The sequence below is a fragment of the Cheilinus undulatus genome, linkage group 5, assembly GCF_018320785.1.
Source record: "Cheilinus undulatus linkage group 5, ASM1832078v1, whole genome shotgun sequence".
Taxonomy (NCBI): Eukaryota; Metazoa; Chordata; class Actinopteri; order Labriformes; family Labridae; genus Cheilinus; species Cheilinus undulatus.
This window is the reverse complement of record NC_054869.1, coordinates 6,539,513-6,564,297: the sequence shown is the minus strand read 5'-3', so window position 1 is coordinate 6,564,297 and position 24,785 is coordinate 6,539,513. Positions and strand designations below refer to the sequence as shown.

At 37.9% G+C, this 24,785-nt stretch overlaps 1 protein-coding gene across 1 annotated transcript in view; it reads right to left on the bottom strand.

The window, feature by feature from the left end:
* Window positions 1-24,785, bottom strand: part of dock5 (dedicator of cytokinesis 5) — a 118,320-nt gene that overhangs the window by 19,455 nt on the left and 74,080 nt on the right. Inside the window, exons 27-44 of the mRNA XM_041787258.1 lie at window positions 20,587-20,682; window positions 15,694-15,792; window positions 15,195-15,365; window positions 14,977-15,077; window positions 14,838-14,896; window positions 14,444-14,598; window positions 14,227-14,312; window positions 11,427-11,583; window positions 11,248-11,288; window positions 11,084-11,174; window positions 10,839-10,958; window positions 10,437-10,526; window positions 9,815-9,919; window positions 9,402-9,543; window positions 7,082-7,163; window positions 6,895-6,979; window positions 3,812-3,898; window positions 3,548-3,724 (exon numbers count right to left, since the gene is read on the bottom strand). Of these exons, the coding sequence (XP_041643192.1) occupies window positions 3,548-3,724; window positions 3,812-3,898; window positions 6,895-6,979; window positions 7,082-7,163; window positions 9,402-9,543; window positions 9,815-9,919; window positions 10,437-10,526; window positions 10,839-10,958; window positions 11,084-11,174; window positions 11,248-11,288; window positions 11,427-11,583; window positions 14,227-14,312; window positions 14,444-14,598; window positions 14,838-14,896; window positions 14,977-15,077; window positions 15,195-15,365; window positions 15,694-15,792; window positions 20,587-20,682 (1,944 nt within the window). The remainder of the gene's footprint in view (window positions 1-3,547; window positions 3,725-3,811; window positions 3,899-6,894; window positions 6,980-7,081; window positions 7,164-9,401; window positions 9,544-9,814; window positions 9,920-10,436; window positions 10,527-10,838; window positions 10,959-11,083; window positions 11,175-11,247; window positions 11,289-11,426; window positions 11,584-14,226; window positions 14,313-14,443; window positions 14,599-14,837; window positions 14,897-14,976; window positions 15,078-15,194; window positions 15,366-15,693; window positions 15,793-20,586; window positions 20,683-24,785) is intronic.

Genomic DNA, 24,785 nt, shown 5'->3' with positions numbered 1-24,785 from the left:
TCCTCAAGTGGCAGAATTTTTAGCTCGGTTTAGGGGGCGCTAGCGAGCCAATTCCCATCCCCTGTGTCGGAAACCAATAAAATATCTTTTTTTTTTCACCAGGCCCCATGCATGTGCCAAGTTTAAAGACTTTTCAGATATGTTAAGGCTGTCAAATTCAAAATAAACATGCAGAATAAAAAAATTTACAATCCTTTTTTTTTGCTTGTCTCTAGTTTTACTAGTAAGGTTTCAGAGTCTTGGTGAGAGATCCAAAAACAATCGTTCTACTTTGGTGTGTGGTGCATATAGGAGAAGGGGAAATCAGTGCAGACTGGTCAGCCGCGCAAACCGCACCCTGGGTACCCGTCTTATTTGCATGTATGTAAAAACGGGAATGTGCAAATATTTGGTGCAAAATTGCTCCCTTTGCAAAAAAAGCCGTGGTACAAATAACAACAAATTTACAAAGCAAGCTTTAACTGCAACAGTCAGTAAGAGTGGTGCAATTTTCCACCAGATGAACTCAGGTATTGAATTAATGCTTTCTCTCTTCCTCAACTGTCAGTGGGAAACGTGAATCCTAAGATAAACTTTTTATTTACAACCATGGGCCGTGGAACTGAAACCTAGACATGACCTACTTCTGAATAAAACATGCTTTTAAAAATGAAATACTCTGGTTACCAAATAAAGCTTACACCCTGTCTGCCCTTCACCTCTTTGTCTAAAAAACACTCCAGCTGATGGTGAGCAGCAGTATCCGAGGAGCAGTGGTGAGTCTGAAATGTTATTTCATATTTAACAGTAAAAAATCAAATGTTGGAGCAGTATGCCTCGATATCCAACACCATTAAATAAATCAGCCTTTAAAAAGTTTGCATTTACACTTTCCCTATTTTTTATGGTGTATGTAGAGGAAGTCCATCTAAATGTTAAATCATTCTTGTCCATGTACCATAGCTATTCATCTGAAAAATGTTAATGTGAAACTAATAGTTAGTGCACACACACTGCATGTTTGGCACACTGAAATGTTTTCAATCCTAAAGGAGTCCAAGATATTTTATCATGTTGTCAGATAGAGCAGAAACAGCACAAACAGATGCTTCTTCAGTACCATTTTTTTATTCTATATTTGATTATTCTTTTGAAAGAGACAGAGTGAGCTTATATGGATGACAGCGGGAATGTCATTATGCATATCAGTGGAGAAATAAAATCTAATTTGCAGCAGTCCAAATATAATTCAGTTTACCTGTAAAAAAGTGTAAAAAACACTTTAGTGTCTGAAAACAGACTTGAATGTGTCTCATATAAACAGCTGTGACATGTGTTTGGTCCGCATCTTATCAGAAGAACTCTTCTTACTGCTACAGCAGGGATGACAAACTCAATCACAGCAGGGGCATCAAACTCAATCACAGCAGGGGCGTCAAACTCAATCACAGCAGGGTCTGGATTCTGAATTTAGGTCTAACCTTGGAGCCTAACAGGGTCGACGTCTGACCAAAAACTGTCAACCTCATTTTCACCAGTGATGAATTATGGGGGAAAATCTGAATGATTTTGCAATAAGAAAAGGTCACAATGGCAAAAGACTCCAAATCTGAGAGAAATAGTCAAACACATTAGTTCAAAGGTCAAAACATGAAATTAACAATAATCATAATATTTGTTAAAGTCTTTAAGGGACAAAATATGAGATAAAATTTGCCTTGTAAAAGTCAAAGTTATGAGATCAAATTCAATTAAAAACATGTAAAGGATCAAAAAAGAAATAAAATTCAAAATTATAAGGTTAAAGATCAAAATATGAGATAAAATTCAAACCATAAACTTAAAAGGTCAAAAAATAAAAACAAAATTTCAAATTATAAGTTTAAACAGTCAAAACATAAGATGGAATTCAAAACAATATGGTTAAAAGATCAAAACGAGATAAAATTCAAAACCGTAAATTAAAAGCTGAAAAAATAAAATTTTAAAAACATTGTAAAAGTTCAAAATATGAGATAAAATTTGCCTTTTAAAAATCTAATTTATGAGATCAAAATCGATTTAAAAAATGTTAAGGATAAAAAAGAAATAAAATTCAAAATTATAAGGTTAAAAAATCAAAATATGAGATAAAATTTAAAACCATAAATTAAAAAGGTCAAAAAATAAAAATAAAATTCCAAATTATAAGTTTAACTGGTCAAAAAAATAAGTTAAAATTCAAAACAATATGGTTAAAAGACAAAAAAATGAGATAAAATTCAAATCCATAAATTTAACATGTCAAAAAATAAAAATAAAACTAAAGCCATAAATTTTAAAGGACAAAATATGAGATAAAATTCAAAACAATAAGGTTAAAAGATCAAAATATGCGATTAAATCCAAAGTAATAAGGCTAAAGGTCAAAATATGAGAAAAATTAAAAACAATAAGGTTAAAAGGTAAAAATGTGACATTAAATTAAAAAAATGAGTTAGAAAATTAAAAATATTAATTTAAATCTTAATTTGTGAATCTGAAGGTCAAAATATGAGACAAAAAGTCAAAGTTTGAGTTGTAATTATGAGATGCAAAATTGAATATCTGTAATGAAAACACAAATTAATTTATTTTCTGACTTCCAACTACTCTGACTTTTTTTAAAAATTGAAATATTCTTACTGTTATTTTTCACGTTTTTCTGAATTAACAAGGATATTTTAAATCATCAAGGTTAATTTTACACATTAATACTAGATGAAATCTGCAGACCTCATACTGGTGGACCAGTTGTAATAAAACTATGATATGATCTTTTGGGCAGATAACTGTACCATGGGCCAGATTTGGCCCCCGGGCCTTGGGTTTGACACCCCTGAGCTATATTATTAAAATTATAGGCCACATCTGTGTAGACTTGTGGTGTGAGGTCTGTCATCTCTTGCAGTGAGGACTGATGGTAACAGTAGCAAGGATAATCCTGAATGTACTAAACATTGATAAAACATTGATTTATGCAGCACAAAGTTTAACCACATAAAGAATGGCTTCTCTCAGCTTCGAGTGACTGATAAATGACTTCCTACGTTTGTCTGATGATAATGTTGTTTCTGTGATATTGTAACAACAGCCGTGGCACCAGTGTGTGATCACTGGGTTTTTCTTTTTCTAATCAGCCTCTGAGCCACACATAATCATCGAATGTACCAACACGTGTGCGTTTTGCTGCATGTCTCTGAAAGTACATGTATTTTCTCAGTCTGAGAACTGGATATTTCTCACTCTGTCACTCCAAAGTCACCGATGCACCAGTGTGCAAAAATGGGGCAAATAGCAGACACTAAATGTGCACAAACCCTGGTGCTATCAGTGCAGCACATTTCATTCTTTGTGGATCTGCCGGTCATAGTCTTGTCAGGAAATACGTGATTGTTTTTTGAGGGTTGTGACTGTTTTATGTCTCTGCATCTTGCATGTAAAGCAGTATCTGTTCAGCAGTTCAGAGGTTACAAACCTCGACCCCAAGGAGAGGAGCAGATTAACTCATCACATAAAACACACACACATAAAAAGGTAAATGTCAAACCTTCTCATAGTTGGAGAAGCCGCCCATGACAGCAGGGTCAACGATGCCGCTGAGCATCATGGACAGCGGGTTGATGGACAGAGAGCGATCACAAGCCTGCTGCTGCACAAGATTACTCAGCTTCTCGTTGGCCATCTCCATCGTCTCTACGGCGTTCTCCAGAGGACTGATCTCCTCCTGTTCATTAAAGAGAGAATAACCCGTACGTGAGGAAATTTTGACGCTAAAGAAGCTGAAAAAAATCAACAGTTTATTATTACTCACCACAGAGACAGATTTGACTTCAAACCATTTCAGAATCCCCGGGAAGCGATACGCTGTGATGTAAGTTGTTCTCTCAATCCACATGGTCTGTGAGGAAGGATATACACCAGTGAATTATTCAAGAGTTAAAATTTCTGTAAGTTCAACTAAGACCACTGACTGTCCTCAACATGGAAGACCTAGATACAGCTGGAGGTGGAGTCCCATTTAAAAATTCATTTTAGTCCTATGAAATTCTCTCAATGGCCTCACACTGCTCCTATCACTACAACACAGCTCTGGTAAGTGTTTATTATACTCAGGAAAATAAAAAATAAAACAAATCTGAAGACATTAGGATTTAAACTAGGGTAGGCTATTTCTTTTATTTTAATTTTCTGTTTAGAGTGAATTTACCTTCTGGCAGACTGATTTAAAAAAAGCTCTCAAGCTATAAACAAAGCTGCACCATAACAGAGGGGTGATATATAATCATCAATAATAAATAGATATCATTAATAAATGAATCAGTTCAGTTCACTATAGTTCAATGCCAGGCTTCATTAACTGGCTGTGTGGGATAAAAGTTTGATGTTGACACTAAAGCAATGATCTAAAGCTCCAAACTTTCAAAACTCCAAAAGTTCAAAACTTTGAAATAAATTTAACAAATCACTTATGACAGATCATCAAACTGTAGGCCTGGTTGAGCATAATTTTTCAAATGCTTCGAGTTGACATGAATTAAAATGAGCAACTGCTTTTTTACCCCAAAAACCTAAAAACAACTAAAGCTGGCCTTACACTAGGGGACTTTGGTAAAACTTTGAAAAACTTTTAAAAAGACTGACAATAATAATAATAATAATTTTATTTATATAGCACCTTTCAAAACACCGTTACAAAGTGCTTTACATGGTGAACTGTCTGGATGGGAGCAGAGCTCAAGAACCTCTCCATACTTAATTTTCAGCATTGATAGTGCCTTTCCTGATGTGTAAGCTGCTCACACCATAGGCACTAATACAACCTCATACCATCAGAGACGCAGGCGTTTGAAACTTGAGATGATAAACTGGATGGTCCCTCTCCTCTTTGGCCCACGGGACACGGCATCAGTGGTTTCCAAAAAGAATTTCTGCTTTTGATAATCTGACCACTGAACAGTTTTCCATTTTGCCTCAGTCTAATTTAAAAGAGCTTCAGCCCAGAGAAGACGGCAGCGTTTCTGGATCCTGTTCACATATGACTTCTTCTTTGAATGACATAGCTTTAACCTGTATTTGTGGATGGCACAGCAAAACTGCGTTGGATGATATAGCCTGTAGATGGTGGGATATTTACACTTAAATCTTAAAATCATTTTTTTTCCTTTAACACAGCCTTAATATTATGTCATGACCTTGTCATGACCTTATTTCTGAATAAACATAAACCAGGGTTGTAAGGGTAAATGCATTAATCAACATTAATCAATGTCAATAACTGGCACCATAAAAATTTCTTCCAAATCACGATCAATCTTATGCTTCATTGTCCTTTTTAGCACACTTAGTTAAGCCACCAGAGTCTCTCTGCAGCCACACTGATGTAAAATAAGTCCAACACTGCTCCTTAATGTCTCAGTTCACTTTTTTAAAAAAAATCACAGATGGCTTAGTGGACAAGTCAAAACTCATCTGGGCCTATGTTTTTAAACATTTACCTTTTTTACTTTTCAGTCCTTAACAAGTTCCTTCTTCTGCAGTTAAGTTCTTTGTCTTATTTCAAAATAAAAGCAGGCCTGTATCCAAACAGGAAGTCACTCACCCTTAGTTTAAGACAGCATAAAAAAAATTTAATACTAAAGGCTGAAACTTTTCCCAAAATGGGGAGATTGATTGCATGTTAAACTTTTAATTGCTTGATAGCCTTAAAATACATATTTTTGGCCAAACTGTTGCAGTCAATGGAAAAAGTGTCTCTTTGAACATGAGTCTGCCACATCAGAGTTTTAAAAATAATTCCAGACATCACTGTAGTTTCTACATGAGTAAACAAACCCTCTGACCTTTCTGTTCTTGTTATTTTTCTTTTAATGATGTATTTTCTTTACAAGAACAGATGTCATTCTAAACCTGGCGAAACATCCTCTGGGACTCTCATCTCTCAGAAGCTAAACATAATCTCATATTGCCTTTGGTGGCCAGGAGTGCACGTTTAATACTTTGATGCATACTTAAGGCAACACAGTCACTAAGGTATTATCCTCCATAAAAACTGTCATTTGACTCAAAATCTGCAATGTTCGGTCTGGACAATTCTGCTCCAATGCCAAAAAAGATGTAGCGAAAAGAAAATAATTAGCTTAATTACAAATGTGTCTTTACTACTGTAAGCAGATGGGAGAAAGTCTGTTTGGGCCAGTGAGCATCACATAACAGAACTGGAAGTTGGCCACTAAGTCAAACTGGCTTCAAAGCCCAGCAAAAATCCTGGGGGCTTCATCTTCACGCTCACTCATTATTTACATCCTATCTCTCTCACAGTCTCTCTTCCTCACTCCCTCTCTCTCTCTGAATGCTATCAGCTGATTCTGGATGTTTCACTCACACTTCAACCAATCACATCTTGCCTTGACCCTTGAGAGCCAATCATCTCATCTCTTTCGGAGTTTGAAGTTGCTCTGCTTTGAGCGGCTGTCAGTTGTAATTTTAAGCAAATCAATGAAACCCTTTTACAAAGCATCACCTCTGATTCTCATCACATTCAGCTCCTATCAGATGCTCTGCTCCACATTCATCCACATCTACAACATGGGTCTTCAGCCTCTCTTAGCATCAGTGTCTAGTCTTCAGCGGAAGATATTCCTTTTCATCTTGTGCATTTCTTCCCCATTTAATGGAAAATTATGTCTTGATGGGAACTAATCGGCAGAAACTCTTTCATACACGTGCTTCTTGTCAATAATTTTTTGACTTTGCAGCAAACTGGCATGAATAAAAGTCTCTATTAAACTTCAGGGTGAAATGTTAGCAAGGCCAAGGTTGTTTTTCCTATTTTTTAATTTATGGATGTGTGATTCAACATGATAGTGCATTGAAGTGAATTTAAAAAAGGCTCACCGCAAACTCATTGTCTGGGTCCTTTTCACCTTTCCTAAAGGGCCGGGAATACTGAAACTGTTCCACTTCATTGGTTCTGTAATAGCTGCAAAAGCACAGAGAAGGACATCAGTGAGCTGGCAGAGATCTATAAATCTGGAGGTTTTCACGACAAAATAAATCAGCTTTAAAACGATCTGTTACACACTTTAATATCTGCTCTGGAACCCCCTTGTCTTTAAACTGCTGCGGTACAGTCAGAACAGGCTTGACAGTAAAGCTCTGGATGTCTGTGAAGTTCAGATAAGGACAAGACCAGGAGCAGGGTGAGGGTGCAGACCAAGACGTTCTAATAATGGACAAAACAAAGTCTACAGGCATGTCTGCAGCTGTGAGAGGCTGTGCATGGCTTTCAGCTTAATGCTATTGTGTTAAAACACTCACATATGCTGATGTTTTCTTTATCATGTTAAGCATTTTACTGCAGCTAATTAGCATGGTAATCTTTGCAAATAAGTAATGCATGGAAAGTACATAGAAGGCTATGGGGAATACATTAGCTCTGCAAAATTCACCCATAAATAAACAAGTCTGGCTCAAAAATATTTAACTGATGGTGCCCTCAAATGTGAAGTTACAGAATCCCAGTGCCAACTATAAATCCTGCAGGATATAGACCATGTGAGCAAAAAATCCAGGCAAGTCTTGTTATTGTACAGACACAACATGCTTCTCTAAAGCCAACCTGGTAAAGCCTGGCTCACACTAAAAGATAAAATCCTAACAGCTGTTTAAGATGCGAGAGAGCCCACACATGATGATTAACGGATTTGCTCCTTTAGGGTGTAAAGAGCAACGATAGGACCAAATGGCACACATTCACACGAACAGATCCCATCCACAAACTATCAGACTCTAAACCTGACTTCAAGTCTTGCAAAAACATGAAAGACGTGACTGAAGAGTGACTAAACATGGCTGAAGAAAAGGGAAAAAGGGTTGCTTTTGGATGACTTTTTACTTAAAATTCACAACAAAGGAAGAAGTGTAAACATGGGCTGTAAGTGAAACTGACTTTCTCCCTTTGTGCCTCCTTCTTTAGTCAGCTAATTTCCCAACTAGCTCTCATTTTATACCAGGTGGTAATCCACTGAATGCCCAAACACCTACACAGAATATCCAATCGTACATATTAATCAATAATCTGTATTTGTATAGCCCCCATCAATAATGAATGTTAGGGGTAACAATATGTGAAGAATAAGCAGTACAACACTCTAATATCAACATTAGCAACTTAGCTTTTACATTAGGCACAAAAGTTCGGTACCACGCCCTGGTGCATTAGCAACGTCATTCCATGGCTGAGCTCACTTGCCTACATGCTCAAGCCAATACAGCAGGTGGTGGTTTGCACACAGCTAGCTTGTGAATCTGCAAAGAAGACGATGCAACCAAGACAACCACTTGAGTCATGAACTGAGTGACAATTGTTTTGAATATCTTGCCAACAGAATCCATCCTGCCACCAAAATAGTTTTTAAGACACCAGTGACAATGCTCTACATATTTACACATCTACATGCAGTTTGATGAAAGAAACGTGCCGATACTACAATTTTTGAAGACACAAGGGACAGTCATTGCCGTGATAAACAGCTCCTGTCTAAAATAAACAGATGTAAGGCTGAAGCAACCGTTAATGAGTGGGAATGTTTCTGATAATGGTAATAGTGTGTTTTTTTTATTAACCCTTTCATCCCTAGGCTCTTTTTCAGTGTCCACACTTGATAATGACATACCCTAACACAACTAAGTATTTCTCTGCAACTACAAGGTCTACATGAATAAGCTTGGCATTAATATAAAGACAACTCTTTACAGATTTCAACACACGTGTAAAATTTCTGTAGAAGTTACTGGGGCTGAAAAATGGAAATTAGCATAACTGAATTTTTTTCTGCCTAAAAATTTTTACACTTTTAGAGAAAATATCTCCTGTGTCTCTGGCATGAAATATTCTAAAAGTAGTGAGGGTGCCTTGTTTGCAGTAAAGTACTGTGTTTAGAGGAAATGTAGTTTTTGACATCATTTCATTCTTCTGGTTGTGATGCCAGACTGATGCCAACCTGGACAGTTATATGGTTAGTAAAAGCCTCTCTGAGGGGCTGAACATGATAACCTCAGTCTTGTCTGAGTTAAGTCAAAGAGGATTTCTGAGTAGCCCAGGCCCTAATGTCCTTAAGACAGTGGTTCCCAAACTTTTCCTGTCGGCCCCCCTTTGTCAGATGAAAATATTCTCTGGCCCCCCAACCCTTCACCGTACATCCAACCATCCATCCATCCATTTACTATACCACTTATCCCATTCGGGGTAGGCAGTATAGAATGTAAAATAGAATGTAACATGTTCAAGTTGAAATTGGTGTGGCTCTGCTGATACGGGTCTTTATCATGTGGTGCCATGTTGCCCCACCCTGACAGGACTTAGCTCTCAATAAATGGCTGCCTGTGGCTTTTAAGGATACACTGTCCATTGGAGTTACTGATGTCATCTCCAGGGGGCGCCGTGCTGGTCATCCGTACCGCATTGGGGAACTGAGAGAGCAGCTTTAAGCTGAAGTCTTCGAGCCACTCGTACTCTTTGCCTCGATAGATGAACATCTTGTTCTGTAGTACATAATTTCAGAAGTTAAAACAACAAATTAAGCACGATAAAAGTAATAATGATGTAGCTTATTTTTATTAATTGATTATGGCTGTTCTGGTGACTGAGCTGTTTTCATTCCAACATTGTCTTGATTCATCAAAAAAGTCAATAACCTTTATCGACATTATTGCACATTGCCCCAAGTAACGTTTCAAAGGCAAACTCACAGCATAGGCATGGTGCGTGATAGGTTTACTAAATCTCTACTGAAACAGGTAATCATTTCCTCACCCTGAGGAAGGAGGGGAATCCATGGCCATAATATCCTACAGCAAAGTACTCCGGCTGTGGCCGCATTGCATGCATGATATTTTCATAGAACTGGGCTTGTTTTTTCTGTGACAAAGGACAAAAAGGATGATTAAAATGCAGGACATTCACAGCATGTTCTAATTAGTCTGTTAGGGATCACAACTGCAAATAATTCATTCATAATGCATTTTAATTTAATAAAAAGAACAAGTTGACTCCAATTTTCTTTGATGAAATCATGAGGAAAGTTTATTGGAGCACAATCATCCTAAACTACTGAAGCTGAGAGACTTTATGAATTCTTTATAACACATTAAAACTCCTCTGCATCAGCAGACACTACCCGGGCTGAAAGAAGTAACAGTAAACAGGTTAACACACAATTATGCCTTCCCTTCTCTTTAAGTTGTTTCTCCAACCAACTGCACACAGCCTTATTCAAGCTGGACTAAAATCTTGCAGACCATTACTCTTAACACTAATGTCAATAGCCTTAATGAGGCAGTAACAATATTATTTATATAGCTGCCTTTTAAAGGGGATTTTAGGAGTGATAGTGTTTTGTTGGTGCAGCTGAATTAAAATGCATGGGTCCTCTTACCAGCAGCTGGCTCAGCTCCATGAAGTCAAACATGTGGCTCTCGTGCATCTTGGCGAGCTGCTTCCCCAGCTCAATGGCTTTCTCCCACATCTGAGAAGACATGTGCGTCACTCAGTTAAAAGAGGACAAAACACATAAAAACACGGGAGCCATCTGGCTGTCACTTCTGTGCCCACCTCACGGCTCCAAGGGAAAACAGTTGTTGTGTAGCTGCTGGAGATTTAAACACTGACACAACAAAGAAACCTGTGGCTGCTGAGTGAGCCTGAGTAACTTCCCTGTCAGATTTTACAATGTCAACTCAGGTGGAAGATTTCGGCCGTTTGTTTGGGTTATTGGCAAAAACAAAGACACAATAGGAACATTTGATACCAGCTCACATGCAGAGCAGATGAAACTTGCCTTGCCCTTGTCCAAATAGCAAATAATCTCCTGGATGAGCCTCTCTTTTAGCTCCTGTTGGGTCCACACATGCTCCCCATCTCTTGGGATCAGATGAGGTGCGCAGGTTTTGTCAGACCACTGGGGGAGAAAATTGCAGTGACATTTAGGTAGAAGCAAAGCAGTACAAGCAAAGGTTATACAGCTTTAACCACAAACATTTGATCTTGCTTAAGCTGAAGAAAGAGGCTAAATGTGCCAGAGACCTCCAGTAATTCAGCATGGAGCAGCAGGGTGTAGGCTGCTTCTGTGTAGTTTTCACAGTCCAGGTGCAAATCCCGCAGCTTGTACAAGTACCTGATTAAAAAAGCAAATCAGTTAGACACAGTTTGATCCAAAAACCACACGCTTATGCGTCTGTATGACTCACCGAATGTAAATGTCCTCCCTCTTTTTTTCTTTGTAGAAATTCTGTAAGAGAAGAATCCTTAATTCACACTCTCTCATTTTCTCTTAAGCATTTGGCAGAACAACACAGGCTTTATTGTATGGCTGAATGTGCCACACAAACAGTGTTAACCCTTTGGTAAATATCAGCTGAGGGCGTACCAGCACGTTGACGGTGCAGCTCATGCGATGCTCAGGACTTTCATCGTGTGTGATGGTGCGGTATGCCAGGAGATTCTCCAGCAGACTGCTCAGCAGCAGAGCCAGCTCCTCTCCAGACTGAGACAGGTATCTGTGGCGTCTGCAGTGGTCCAGCAAACTAAACACACAAACAAACAGTCTTCACACACTATTCTGAGAAGGGAAACGGCTATTTCTGGTTATCACTTTGCTGATGCCTGCCCTCCTTCCTAATGAGCATATTAACTCTAGAAAGACCATGGCAGTCATTTTGACTGTTTTCACAGTTACAAAGTTGCTGGTCCCTGACTTTTCCTAAAAGGGTCTGCATATTAATTAAAAATACTATTTCAACAAATTGCACAAAAGGCAAGGAAAATGTGACCCATTCTACCTACTAAGGCCACAGGCAGTCGCTTTGATAGCATGGATTTTGCTACTCTTAAATTGTTCTGCGGTGGCCGCTGCATCTTGGTTGCTAGGCAGTATTCATTGTCTCTCACAGAGTAAGCTTTCTATTAGACCAGTTTAGATGTTAAGTAGTTTAATTAAACCAGGCGGAGAAACAAGACTTATCCTGACTAATAACCAGGCTGTTAATAGTGAGAATAAATGTGCCGCTCTGTGGTGCTGATCAAGGGCTGGTTTCAAGCGACCATTTCAGGGGGACCATACTAAGACATCACCTCTAACCAGCTGTTATGGAGAGATACATCAGAAAACACTGATTTGGCTGTCATCAAAAAATTTCATCATGGCTTCGTAACCAAGTTTACCTCATAATATACTAATTAAAGCTCATTATTTAGGACATAAGAGTCCAACTAAACATGCAAAATTAGCACAGAAAACACTGACAAACTGGTTTGAAATAAAAACAATAAAATCATTAAAAATGGTCATCATAACATGAAAATAATAATAAATGAAAATACAAGGTATGGCGATCAAATAACGCGACTACGCTTATGAGGGCAAAACCATGTGGTTCAGATACACTGAGTGTTATTTATTAAAGGTGACGTCTTTAGTTCACTGCTATAGCTACTGACTGAAGAGCATGTGTGTTTGCTAAGGCGTCGGGAAATGATCAGCCTAAAAGCTGGGCAACACATTAACTTGACATTTTTGGTGAAATTGAAAAAAGAAAAAAAAAAAAAAAAAGCAGCCCAATCTTCTGTTCATTAACTGAGGTGTCTGGGGAACACTGCATGGCACGTGCAGGTGTGTTTAAATGGCACAAAAGATTTAGCGAAGGCAGAGAGGATGTGGACACAAGTTACACACAAAGTGCTTTTGGAGCCTGGAGATGCACGAGGCCAGAAGGCATTAGCACTTTGAAAATCTTTTTTCTTACAATATGTGAAATTCTTCCATGAAAATAAGACGTTGATTTGCTGTATAATACCTACATCTTATGCAAGCAAGTTTTTAATGAACAGCCACTTCAATTAAAAATATTGTAGGGCACCAGAGGCAGTGGAGCATGATGGTCTGCCAGATCGCTGCTTAGATGTGTTCTGGGGTCATACCCTTAAGATCAGGGGTGTCAAACTCAATCACAACAGGGGCCGGGTTTTGGATTCAGGTCTAACCTAAGGGCCTAACAGGGTCACCTTTTTAACCATAAATTGTCAACCTTGTTTCACCAGCAATAAGATATGATTTAAAAAAAAACTTTGCACCGATGATAAATTATTTTTGAGCTCAAAAAGGTCAAAACATGAAATTGAAATGGAAAAATTAAGTTTTTTAAAGGAAAAAATATTAGAAAGAAAGTCAAAATTATGAGCTTAAATGTCAAAATATGAAATTAAATTTGTTATTATGAAATTAAAGGTCAAAATATGATTCAAAATTTTAGATTGTGAGTCTAAAATGTCAAACTATGGGATTATGACGTCAAAGTAAGGAGTTGAAATATGAGATAAAATACAAAATAATTAGTTAAAAAGGTCAAAACATGACTTAAAATTTTAAATCATGTATATAAAAGGTCAAAATATTATATAAGAAGTCAAAATTATTGGTTGGAATGCTCAAAGTACGAAATAAAAAGTCAAAATCCCAATTTTGAGACCTTATTGTGAGATGCAAAATTGGAAATATGAAATTAAAACACAAATCAATTTGTTTTCCCACATTCCTGACTTGTTATCTTAATATTTTTACTCCTTACTTTTTAGATTTTATGACTTAACAAAGATATGTTAACTCATCAAGGAAAAGTTGACATTTTTATACCTGAGGAAATCAAGCATACTGCATACTGATAGGCAAGTTATAACAGAAATATCATATCATCTTGTGGGCCAGATTTATCTGTTCCACGGGCCTTGAGTTTGACACCTGTGCCTTAGATGAATCATCTATTGCAAATAAAGGTGTGTTTTTAATATACTATGGTTTGTTGTATGGCATCCAAATTAAATTGTAGAATGTCCACATGAATTAGTTAAAATGTACATTTTTTTTAGTTATTGCCTAAAAAAAAATCTCTATTTCTGTTTGCACTGGGTATCCATCATGAGAGACAAACTATGTTTTGTAATTGTCATGAATCATACTTTCAGTCCTGGAGGGCTTTCTATTGATAAGTAGTTACTTACATTTCTCACAGACTGTCTTGTCCTGCCTTGAATAGTTTTTCAAAAAAACACAACCCCAGTGGCCTTTGCTCTAGCTCAGCAGCTCTCCTATGTAAATTTCCCATCACACTGGATTGAAGGATTTTTTAAGTTTTCAGAGAAAATGTTTTGTTTGATCTGCTCGTCTGCCTTACGTTTTCTCAAGCAGGACTTTGTACTGCTCATCCCCTCGGCCTCCTTCCACTTCTTGATCCAATTTTGTTATCAGCTCGTTCTCAAACTGCAAAGATAAGAGAGGAATTAAAATACACACCACCACTCATATTACAAATGTCATATTTAGCCAGGAGCTCCCTCAGCCCAAATTAAACAAAAAACATCAAAGCGATGAACTTCTGAGGTCTCTTCTACCGTTTCAAAGGTGCGACCGGGGCTGAAGTTGTGCTCACACTGCATCATATCGAAAAAGATTGGAATGGTTGCTTTCCTCAGCTCGGGCTCCGGCACTAGTGTGACCTCCAGGATGGGGCCGACCATGGCGGGGATGAACTTCATTTTGTGCGGGCCTGAGGGACAACAAAACATTATCACACAGAAATATCATAGTATGATTTTTGAAGGCAATAAGCTGCACTTTCATTTCTCAACAAACAGGAGACAAATCTAATAAAGTGGTAAACAAAACAACCACACACTGAAACTGGACAATAAAAAATATTGTCTTGCATTTCCGAAAGGCGGTGGATAAACAGTTCCTCAGTCTCTATGATAATAGCCACTTTTTCAAACAGAGAAAATGACTCACCGAGATTGTACCACATGTCTCTAATCTTAAATCCAATCGTCTTCCTCATGTCCCCGTATCTGTGGAAGTATCAAATCAAACTGTTAAATTAAGTTCCCTTTATTTAGATAATCTTTAAATTAACTTGAAATGATCTCACTTGTTCAGTATCTTATTTCGTTTCTCCTGAGAGAACGATTCCAGCTGCAGTGTCTTGTGGGTGAGGAAGGCCACCGTCAAATGAAAGTAGTTATTCCACAGCTGCAAGGGAAGAGTGAGCCTTTCAAATATTAATGCCATAATTACCTTCTCATAACTCCAGCTTTTGATTTTCTGTTTAATAAGAAATGTGACCTCTACAAGAGGGACGGGACGCACCTGCAGCTCAAAATGCGCCTGGTCCAGGAAGTACATGTTCAGGACGTCTGAGTACTGGCCGATGGCCCTGAGGAAGACCTGCATCTGCACCAGGTTCATGATCATCCAGTCTGCTGGGAAGACATTTCCCATGAGGTCCTTAAACATGATGAATGTCTCCATGAGGAAGTCCTGAGGGAGATGGGAAAAAAATCTTTACTGCAAGAGAGCACTTTAAAGAAACACAATAAACAGAATCAAGAAACCTAACTAAAAAAATCCAGAGCAGCAGGTCATGCATCAACAACACTTTTCTGCATGTCAGACACATGTAATGTCCCCACAGCTTAATGGAGCCCCACTGACATCCTCATCATGTCAGTCCAATCCATTGCATGATATGTCTACAATCAATAACCTCTTAAGAAGCAGTAAGTGGCCTGGGTGGTTTAATGCCTGTTATTGATGATACGTTTCAGGACAAAATGTAGCCAAAGGGAGGAGGAACCAGGACACTTACAATGATATCCTGTCTGGTCTTGAAGGTGCTGATGTAGTGGGCGTAATGCATGTCATCCATTTGCTTCAGGATGGCCGTCATGCAGGCGAGATAGTGGCCCTGCCGCAGACAAATATCACCTTACTCACAAGATTTTAGACTCAAATAATCAAATGAAAAAAAACTGCAATGGGTTTTGTCAAAATGATCAATATTTTGATACCTTTTTTAATACCATGTGTTTTAATCATCAATGCTGTAGAGAAGTACAGTGCCTTAAGAAAAAAAACTGCATTTAAATCATGAGATTTACAGGTGTCAGAGGAAATAATCCATCGAAGTTTGCAGTCAAAATCCTGCACATTGTCTCAACTGTACAGATCACGTGTATCAATTAAATATATTTATAACTCTTTATTTAGTGGTCCCTAATCACCAAGTAATAATACAGTATAAAGTTGTTATTATCTAGTAGTTTCTTGAGAGTAAGGTGGTAATTACCTTGTCATTAGTTGGCATTTTACCGAGAAGTAACTCAGAAATATGGTAATATTAATGAAGTATTTATCTAGTAATAACACATTATTTATAAAGTAATTCCTTGTAATATTGTGGCAATTCTCTGGTAATTTGGTGGCATTTTACCCTAACTCCCTAACCCTAACCCTCATAATACTGTGGCAGTTCTCTGGTCATGAGGTGGTATTTTACCCTAACCCTAACCCCCTAACCCTTAACTTCCAAATCCTATCTCCTTACCTTTACCCTAAAAATGACCAGATGATTATTTAGGAAGGACTCACTTAAATACAGAAATTACCTGGGAATTATCAAGCAACTTAAATGGAAATTATCAACTTATTTCTTAGAAGTTATTTAGTAAAATACCCCCCAATTACCAGAGAATTGCCATAATATAACGAGGTTTACGGTAAGGGTTAGGGTAAAATACCATCTAATTACCAGAGAATTGCCACAACATCATGAGGGTGAGGGCTGGGATTAGGGTTTTTGTGGTGGAATACCAACTAATAACCAGAGAACTGTTACAATATTAGGAAGGTTAGGGTAAGGTGGTTAGGGTAAAAAAAAAACACCTAGTTACCAGAGAACTACCACAGTATTGTGGTGGTTTAGGTTCGGGTTAGGGTGGGGGTTTACAGTAAAATACAGACTATTGCCAAAGAATTGCCACATTATTACAAGGGTAAGGATTAAATACCACCTAATTACCAGAGAATAGCCACAATATTAGAAAGGATAGGGTTAGGGCGTTAGGGTAAAATACCACCTAATAATGAGATAATTGCCACAATATTATGGGGGTAAAGGTTAGGGTTAAGGTAGGGGTTTGTGGTAAAATACCAAATAATTACCAGAGAATTGCCACAATATCACAAGGGTTAGGGTTAGGGTGAAATAACACATAATTACCAGAGAACTGCTACAATATCAAAAGGGTTAGGGTTAGAATTAGGGTTAAATACCACCTAATAACCAGAGAAGTGCCTTAATATTATGAGAAAATACTTGAAAATTAAAACATTATTACCAGATAAATACTCCCTTAATATTAATAAGTTATTACTTGTTATAATTTCAACTTATTGCTAGGTAAGTATTCTTGACAAATTACTAGATCATTACCACTTATTTCTATGAAATAACTGGGTAATTAGGGACCACTAAAATAAATTGCTATTAATACATTTTTAATGGTTCATCATGAGCACATAATCTTTTTCCATCTAACCATCATCCCTAAAGTCAGATCTTATTTCAACACAGAAAGATGCTGAAAATTTAACTTGAGCCTTTATCACAAGCAGTTTCAATTAGTGTAACTCCCTTTTTACTTGGCTACCCAAAAAGTCCCTCATAAAAGAACTGCTGCAAGCGCCTTGACAAGAAAAAAGAAATATGTTTACATAACTTTACTTTCAAACTCTGCAATAGCTCCCTGTTTCTCTTTAAAGTTCTTCATTTGTTTTTCAAGCTTTGCCCGGCCTTGCTAGTCCATATTTCACTGATCTTCTTTTATTTTCTGTTCCAGCTTAATCATTTAGGTCCTTGTACCCCTCCTGAGAGGGTTTTTGGTTGTACTGCCCATCGACTGTGGAGCAAGGGGAGAGTGAGCTCTCTGGATATTTTTCAGAGTAGGCTTATGACCTTTTACGCCTAAAATGTATGCCTTTTGTTAGGGCTGAATGTCATTTCACAACCACAATGGCGATGTGTGCATGCCCAATCATCGCATATAGGATGTGGGATGTTAGTCACATGACCTGAAGCATGTCAGGCTGCAAATTATGTGTTGGAAATAAATCAAAACTGCCAGTTCTCTTCTTTCCATGACAAGCCGGCATTAAAGTCTGTCTGAAATCCCCACCAGCAGTCATAGATCTGAGCACTGTGCATGCTGACTCTGTGTTTCATGCATGTATATTCAGGCTACAGGTGATGCTGCTGCCATCAAAGCTGACAGGATGCTTAAGGCAGATGCTCAATTATGCAGAGCTGATCTAAGATGAATTGACTCCTGCAATCAGCAAGTCCTTGTCCTAGTGCTCGTTATAATGTAACGTTGTAATGTTTACCAGTGCTTCCCAAAGTGTGGGCCACGGCCCTCTGGTGGGCCCTGAAGGTACTGCCGGTGGCCCCTGAGGGGTTGTTTACAATAAACCATCAAAAACCATTAATGTGAGCATAATTTGAAACTAGCTGAACCAACTGGTGACACTCCATTTCACATTCTCCAATGCCACTCACTCCACAGTCAGGAGAATTTATCATTGCCTTCTGGGACATAACATCACTCGGATAGATTCTGAGAGTCACAAAGTACTCTAAATTAACAAATTTATGTTAGTAAAGAAAGTATAGGTGACCATGCATATGCCTGATCAAAAACCAAATAAATGGCAGTGGTTGTGGTTTACTGTACAACTACACAAATATTTTCCCTGTGAAACTGAAGCCCCTGCAAAGTGACAGCAAAAAAAAAAAATCTATATTCTGGCTTTGCTGTATGACAGGCAGCTGTGTTATGAACCACCAGGCCAAATTTCAGTCATAAAAAACATCTTTAAGTACATAAATTAAGCTTCAAAACCATGAAAAATGAGGCAGTAATAGCTCATCTACAATGCTGTAGGTGTTGGTTTGATGCACCGGTTTGATGCCCAGTCACAAAAAAGAGAATTTTATAACTGGAATGGAGGAATCTTCTGTCTGCTATACTGGATGTTACCAGAGAAATCATTACATTAATGTCATGACAGACAGTTTAGAGATATAGTCTCCATTTTATTTTCTCATCCTGCCTTTACCGCTGCAGAAATTCCTAATATTCTATTTGAAGTGATATTTAATTTAATGTCTCTTTCCTGTTTATAAAACAACTTTGTTATGTTGCTGTTATAAACACAGTTGTCCTGATGTTGCTCTTTAAAATAAAAGTCTTAAGTGATCATTAGAATGGGAGGCTTTTATTACGACAGACTTTGCAGGAACAGAACGTGTCTAATATTAGATACTTTACCAAACTTTAGCATTGTGACGCTAAGAGATAGAAGGGATTACGTGCTTAGAGAGAGACAAAGCCACAGTTCACTTCTTTTAATCATTGAGGACTAAAGACGAGTTAAATTTGGATTAAAACCGACTACTGCAGGTAAAATATTTGGTCCTGCCACATCTGGCTCAAGTGTAAAAATAAAAAGTACTCCAGCAATTAGCCTTCCCCCTGACCTTGCGGTGAACTATGGCTACAGCTGCCTGGCTCTGCACAAGAGCAGAGAGACAGAAATTGGGGATAACATTTACTGTTTTCTGGCACAAATCTCTCGGTAACGATACTTCTATTGACACACAGACCACTGTGGCTGGTAGATTTGGCAAATTTACCTCATACTGAACAAAAACACAGCATTTAGCTGGTCGTTAATTTTAAATGAATGCAGTTAGATTGGCTAAAGATAGAATGTATTTAGATAAACTGCTCAGTGATTTTATATTGTTGTAGCATTAGGGGGGCGGGATATACACTCACTACCCAGTAACGTCATGGGCGTTACATTTTGCCCTGCCCAAAATAAACCTAGCAACGAAAGAGGTGAAAAACATTCTGATGGTTCTCAATATTTCACAGGTTTACGGCAACCTTATTCCAACAAATCTAGTGGGTTTTGACAAGAAGTTTGGGTTTTAGTTTATGTGGACTTTAATGTCTCTGAAAACTTTGCTTTCGCTTTGAAATTTCCCATTTTTTATGATATAAACCTCTGGAGTCAAAGACTTTGCATGTTATGGTTGTGCAAGGGGCCCTTGAAAGATTTCAGATTTCAAATTGGGCCCCATTATGCTGAAGTTTGGAAAGGCTGATGTTTATAATATACTGAATATCTTAAGTCAACATTTTAATCATTTTTTACTCTAGGTTTATCTTGATTTATCATCTTGTTTTATAAAACTTTAACTGCTTTTATTCTATGTTGTTGATTCCTTCATGTTTGTCATCGTAATTAATTTTTTTTATCAGTTTACTTTATTTGACCTTGTCTTCCTTACTATTCAAGCCTTCAAAAATTTTACTTAATGTTTTCAATTTCCAATATTTCCATCTTAAGCTGCATGCTCGTATGTATGAAAGGTGCTAAAAAAATAAGAAATTACCCTGTATTGGGTGCCAACAACTTCTGTTTTGTTGCTGTGGAATTGAAAAAGGTATCAATATTGTTAATTTTGACAGTTAAAAATTCTGCTGCTGTGACAACCCCATTTGCATGCTGCTGAATGTGTCTGTGTTAGTCGTCTTAGCTACTGTCTAGTATGTTTTTTGTCAGTATTTCCCACAGCACTGCGGAAATATTCTTCAAGGACAAATTTCTGCTGTAACATCACAGTGTGTCTTACAATGAGTGGTGAGGATCTGTCCATGCTGATGACAGTACGATTAACCCTGCGAAGAAGCCGCTCCATTATCAGCTGGACGTGTCCTCTGGTGGGACCCTGCACAGAGAGAACAGCCTCAGGTACAATCACTGACACAAACACAGAGACACAGACACTCTACATGGGGTCAACTCACCCCAATTACAAGAAAAGAGAGAAAAACTGTCTCCTCAGTTTTTGCTGCTTATTTTGGATTTATTTGCCTAGTTTTTTCAGACACTTGTTTTGAAGATCTCTCTTTTTTTTTCTTCTGTGCTGCGTGCGGTTTTAAAAATACATTTGAAATGTTCAGCAGCAGTGACACACTCCCAGTCCTTCTGCATAATCCTCTCTGTCACTTTTTCAGTTTTCTTTAAGACATTTTCTTCAGTAAAAAAGAAAAACAAACCGCTCACAGAGTGAGGACAACTTAGTGAGTTGTTTTTTTTAGATTCATTGTGAATACAAAATGAATTATCTTGCAATCTAATTAGCCAACGTTATGCTTTTTCAGGCAAAGAAAGCCGAACATTTATATCCACACACCTCTAAGGGGCTTTAGTCTCTGCTATTGTTAGTCCAAAAAATACTTTTGTTTCAGATGGCTGAACCAATAAATAAGGATTTTTAAAATTTATCTTACTAAAAATGTCAACTGCTCTGTTACATTCTTACTGTACATCAAACAGCTGTCAAAGCCAGAGAAACCTACAGCTTTTGAGTTGTATCGCTTCCTGTCTGGAGCCGTGGTGACAGTCACAGGAAGGTAATTGTTGCCTTGGAAATAGTGGATGTTTTGTGAAAGAGTGCTACATAAGGAAGCATGAGCTGCTAATGGGAAGCCGTCCTTCTATTGCTGTATCTCATGCATGTTTAGTGCTGCTTACTTGTGATAGACCATGATTATTCTTGGCTATTGGCTGCATGTCGTCACCCTGTAATGTTGGGGCCACTCTGGACATTTTAAAGTGACAGAGAAATGAGGTGCTCAGTTCCACCCATCTATGCTTCTTACTCTTTACTCTGAATTGAGGAGTCCTTCCAACAAAAACTGCCCTTCATGAGGTATATTTACTAAACCAACATTTTTGTTTTATGCCTTCCTGGTAGGAGTGGGCAGTAATATGCTCATTCCATACCCCTGGAAATTAAAAAACAACCATGGTGTTGCTTTAATTGCCACCTTGAAGAAGGTGCTGTGTAACAAGTGCATGTTTCAAATAAATTCCTTAAGAATATGTCTGTCTCCAACAGCAGCACATCTGCCTGTGTGTAAAGATGCCTTAAACGTGATAAATAAAAATCCTGCTGATGATTTCAGGCCAATTTGGCAAATGACAACTGCACACATTTAGCTATACCTGCACATTTAGACTCGTGCATGGGGCTGGAACCTCACTATGATGTTCTCTGAAGTCAAACTGTTAAATGTGCAGCTGGTTGTTCTGTGACGTGAGTTTAAAAGCAGTTTAATTTTTCTTTCTTTGTGTAGCTCGCTGTGAGAAATCATGACGTTTGGGCTATTGACAACCACAGGTGCCACCAACAGTTTAAAAATAAAACCTTCAAACCTATCTTAACTCCTTTTATGTGAAATGTAGATGAGGTTAATCTGTATCATCTGCTAAATGAACTCGCAGCCGGATGGCGCTCGCCGGGCTGTGCAACGTGGAAATAAAGTATTATTAAAGGCAATTTTTATAAGTTATGAGGCAGGAGAACATTACTTCACATTCTTAGTATGAGAATAGTTTCAGATTAGTATTTGTCATTTGTCATTTTACAATGGTGGGGTGGTATAGAGTGTACAGGAGCCTCTCTGCAGAGAGAGAGGGAAAAAAGGTGGGGAAGGATCGGTTGACTTTGCTTACTTGTTTTTTGGTTTTGAAAACAAACACTCCTAGCTAGGGGTGCAATGGCTCATGGAGCTCCCAGTTCAGTTCATACCTTGGTTTTGGGGTCACGGTTCGGTATGGGTACGGTTCATCGATAAAAAAAAAAAAAAAAAAAAAAAAAAAATTCCCAGATTTATAATTCTAGATGTCCCTCACTTCTTCTTCTTATTTTTTCTTTCATTAATGTTAGTGCAGCCTTTTGAATCAATCAATCAATATTTTGATGCATTTTTTTGTTATTTAGAATTGTAGTAGTTGGTACAGTCTGTAATATATAAAATATAAGATAAAAAAAGAGAAAAACAAAAAAATAAGCAAAACAAAAAACAAAACAGAAAACTGCCTGATATCTCAGGATTTGAAAAATTAAAAATAACTACAACATAATATGCAAATTAAAATATGCTCTTTTTGGAGCAATGTATTATATTTATAATTTATGATAAATGCCACTTTCAATAAAAAGCTGTTACAGGGAGTACATGTGCAAAATCCTGACTCATCTAGCTTTTGCCATCACCGCCCCCACCCTCTGGAACTCAATCCCCCTTCATATCAGAAACTCTGGCTCTACTCACTTTCAAACAATAACTCAAAACTTACCTGTTAACAATGCATACGACTCCTAACCATTCATATGTTTCCTCCTGTCCCATTTGTGTTGTGTTTTTGTTTTTGTTTTGTTCTGTAAAGCGTCTTTGAGTTTCCTAGAAAAGCGCCACATAAGTCTGATGAATTATCATTATTATTATTATTATTATTGTTATTATTATTATTATCATCTACATCTGTGAAGGACCCCAGACCAGCTCATGTAAACACAGGATGGAACTTTACAAAAGAGTCAGAGGGGTGTGTTCACACAGGCAAATGCTTGTGGTTTGTGGACACCTGGGGGTAACACTGTATACCCAGTAAAATTTGGTGAAGGCCGTCCCTTTGCCAGAAAGTGACACAGACAGAGTCCCGCAGCACTGCTGCCTCAGAGCAATCTTTCAAGGTGGAGGATTTTTCCCCTCAAGAGTCCCCTGAAGCAGGCTGTTGTGTGGTTGCAGACCATGGTGGTCCTGAGCACTGTCTGTTTGGGCCGTTTGCTGCAGCACTGGCGTTAGTAAAGCCGGCGCTCTCGAAGCCGAAGCAGTGCAGATGCAGGCCTGAGAGGATTGAAATGGTCTCTGAATGGTAAAGTCACAGTTGGAGGCAGTAACATTCTGCCTTTCATATAGAGTTTGTAGATCACATAAGCCCCGCCTTTTCAGAAAAGATTTTTCTAAGCAGATGTCTGTTTGAGCTACTTGAAAGCAATAAAATGCAGATTTGTATTAGTTTGGTGCAAATGTCAGAAATAACACCAGCATTGATGTGTTTTAGCATAGTTCAGTCAGATAATTCAGTGTACAGCTGAAAAAGATGTAAAAGTGTTCACTAGTTCTTTAAGTAGCTTGCAGCATGAACCAGGAAGGCCACTTTTAACAGCTTTTCTCACTCATTACATGAAAATCCCCCATAAAACAACAGTAGTGAACCATGGCCCTAAGCATGCTCCAAAACCCTGAAGAGATGTGCTGCAGTACTGTAAAAGTACAGCTATAACTAAATTATATTAATCTTCCTTTCATGCAATGTCATCACACAAACCCGTATACTGACAGCAGATTAGGATGTGGACAAAGTTGATGAAGACACAAGTCCAGCAGTCTACCTGCTCTACCTCTTCTTATCTTCTCCATATCCTCATAGTGTGATATCCCCAATCCAAAAATGGTGGAAAGACCCAACAATAAATGTTTAATTTTGATTTAACTGTAATAAATGTGCATAAAAGGTACTTGATTTATCTGGTTTTATTTTATTTTATAATAAAAAAAGTAATATATACTGTATCGCAGAGAGAAAAAACATCCCAGTATCTGTTTTTTCCATCATCATTCAGCTCTACATATACAGAATCTATGCTTTACTTTGGGTATAGATAAGATAAACGCCATACCTCTAACTTGTGAGGACACCCTGATACTACACTGCTACATTAAGACACTGTTCAACTCCTGGGTCAAAGCCCAGCTTGGAGTCTGTGGAGTCATTTGTTCCCACTTAAAAGTATTGATTCAGGCACCATGGTACCAGCACTGATTTAAAAGTATTGATTAAGCACCGGTAGGGGAAAAACCCTAACCAAACCCAGCCCTATAGAGGCCCCTGACAGTTCTTCACCATGAAAGAAAACTGGTGGTTTACCGTTGAGTAAAAAAAAACACCTTATAAAGTGCAGTTTTTGTTGAATAG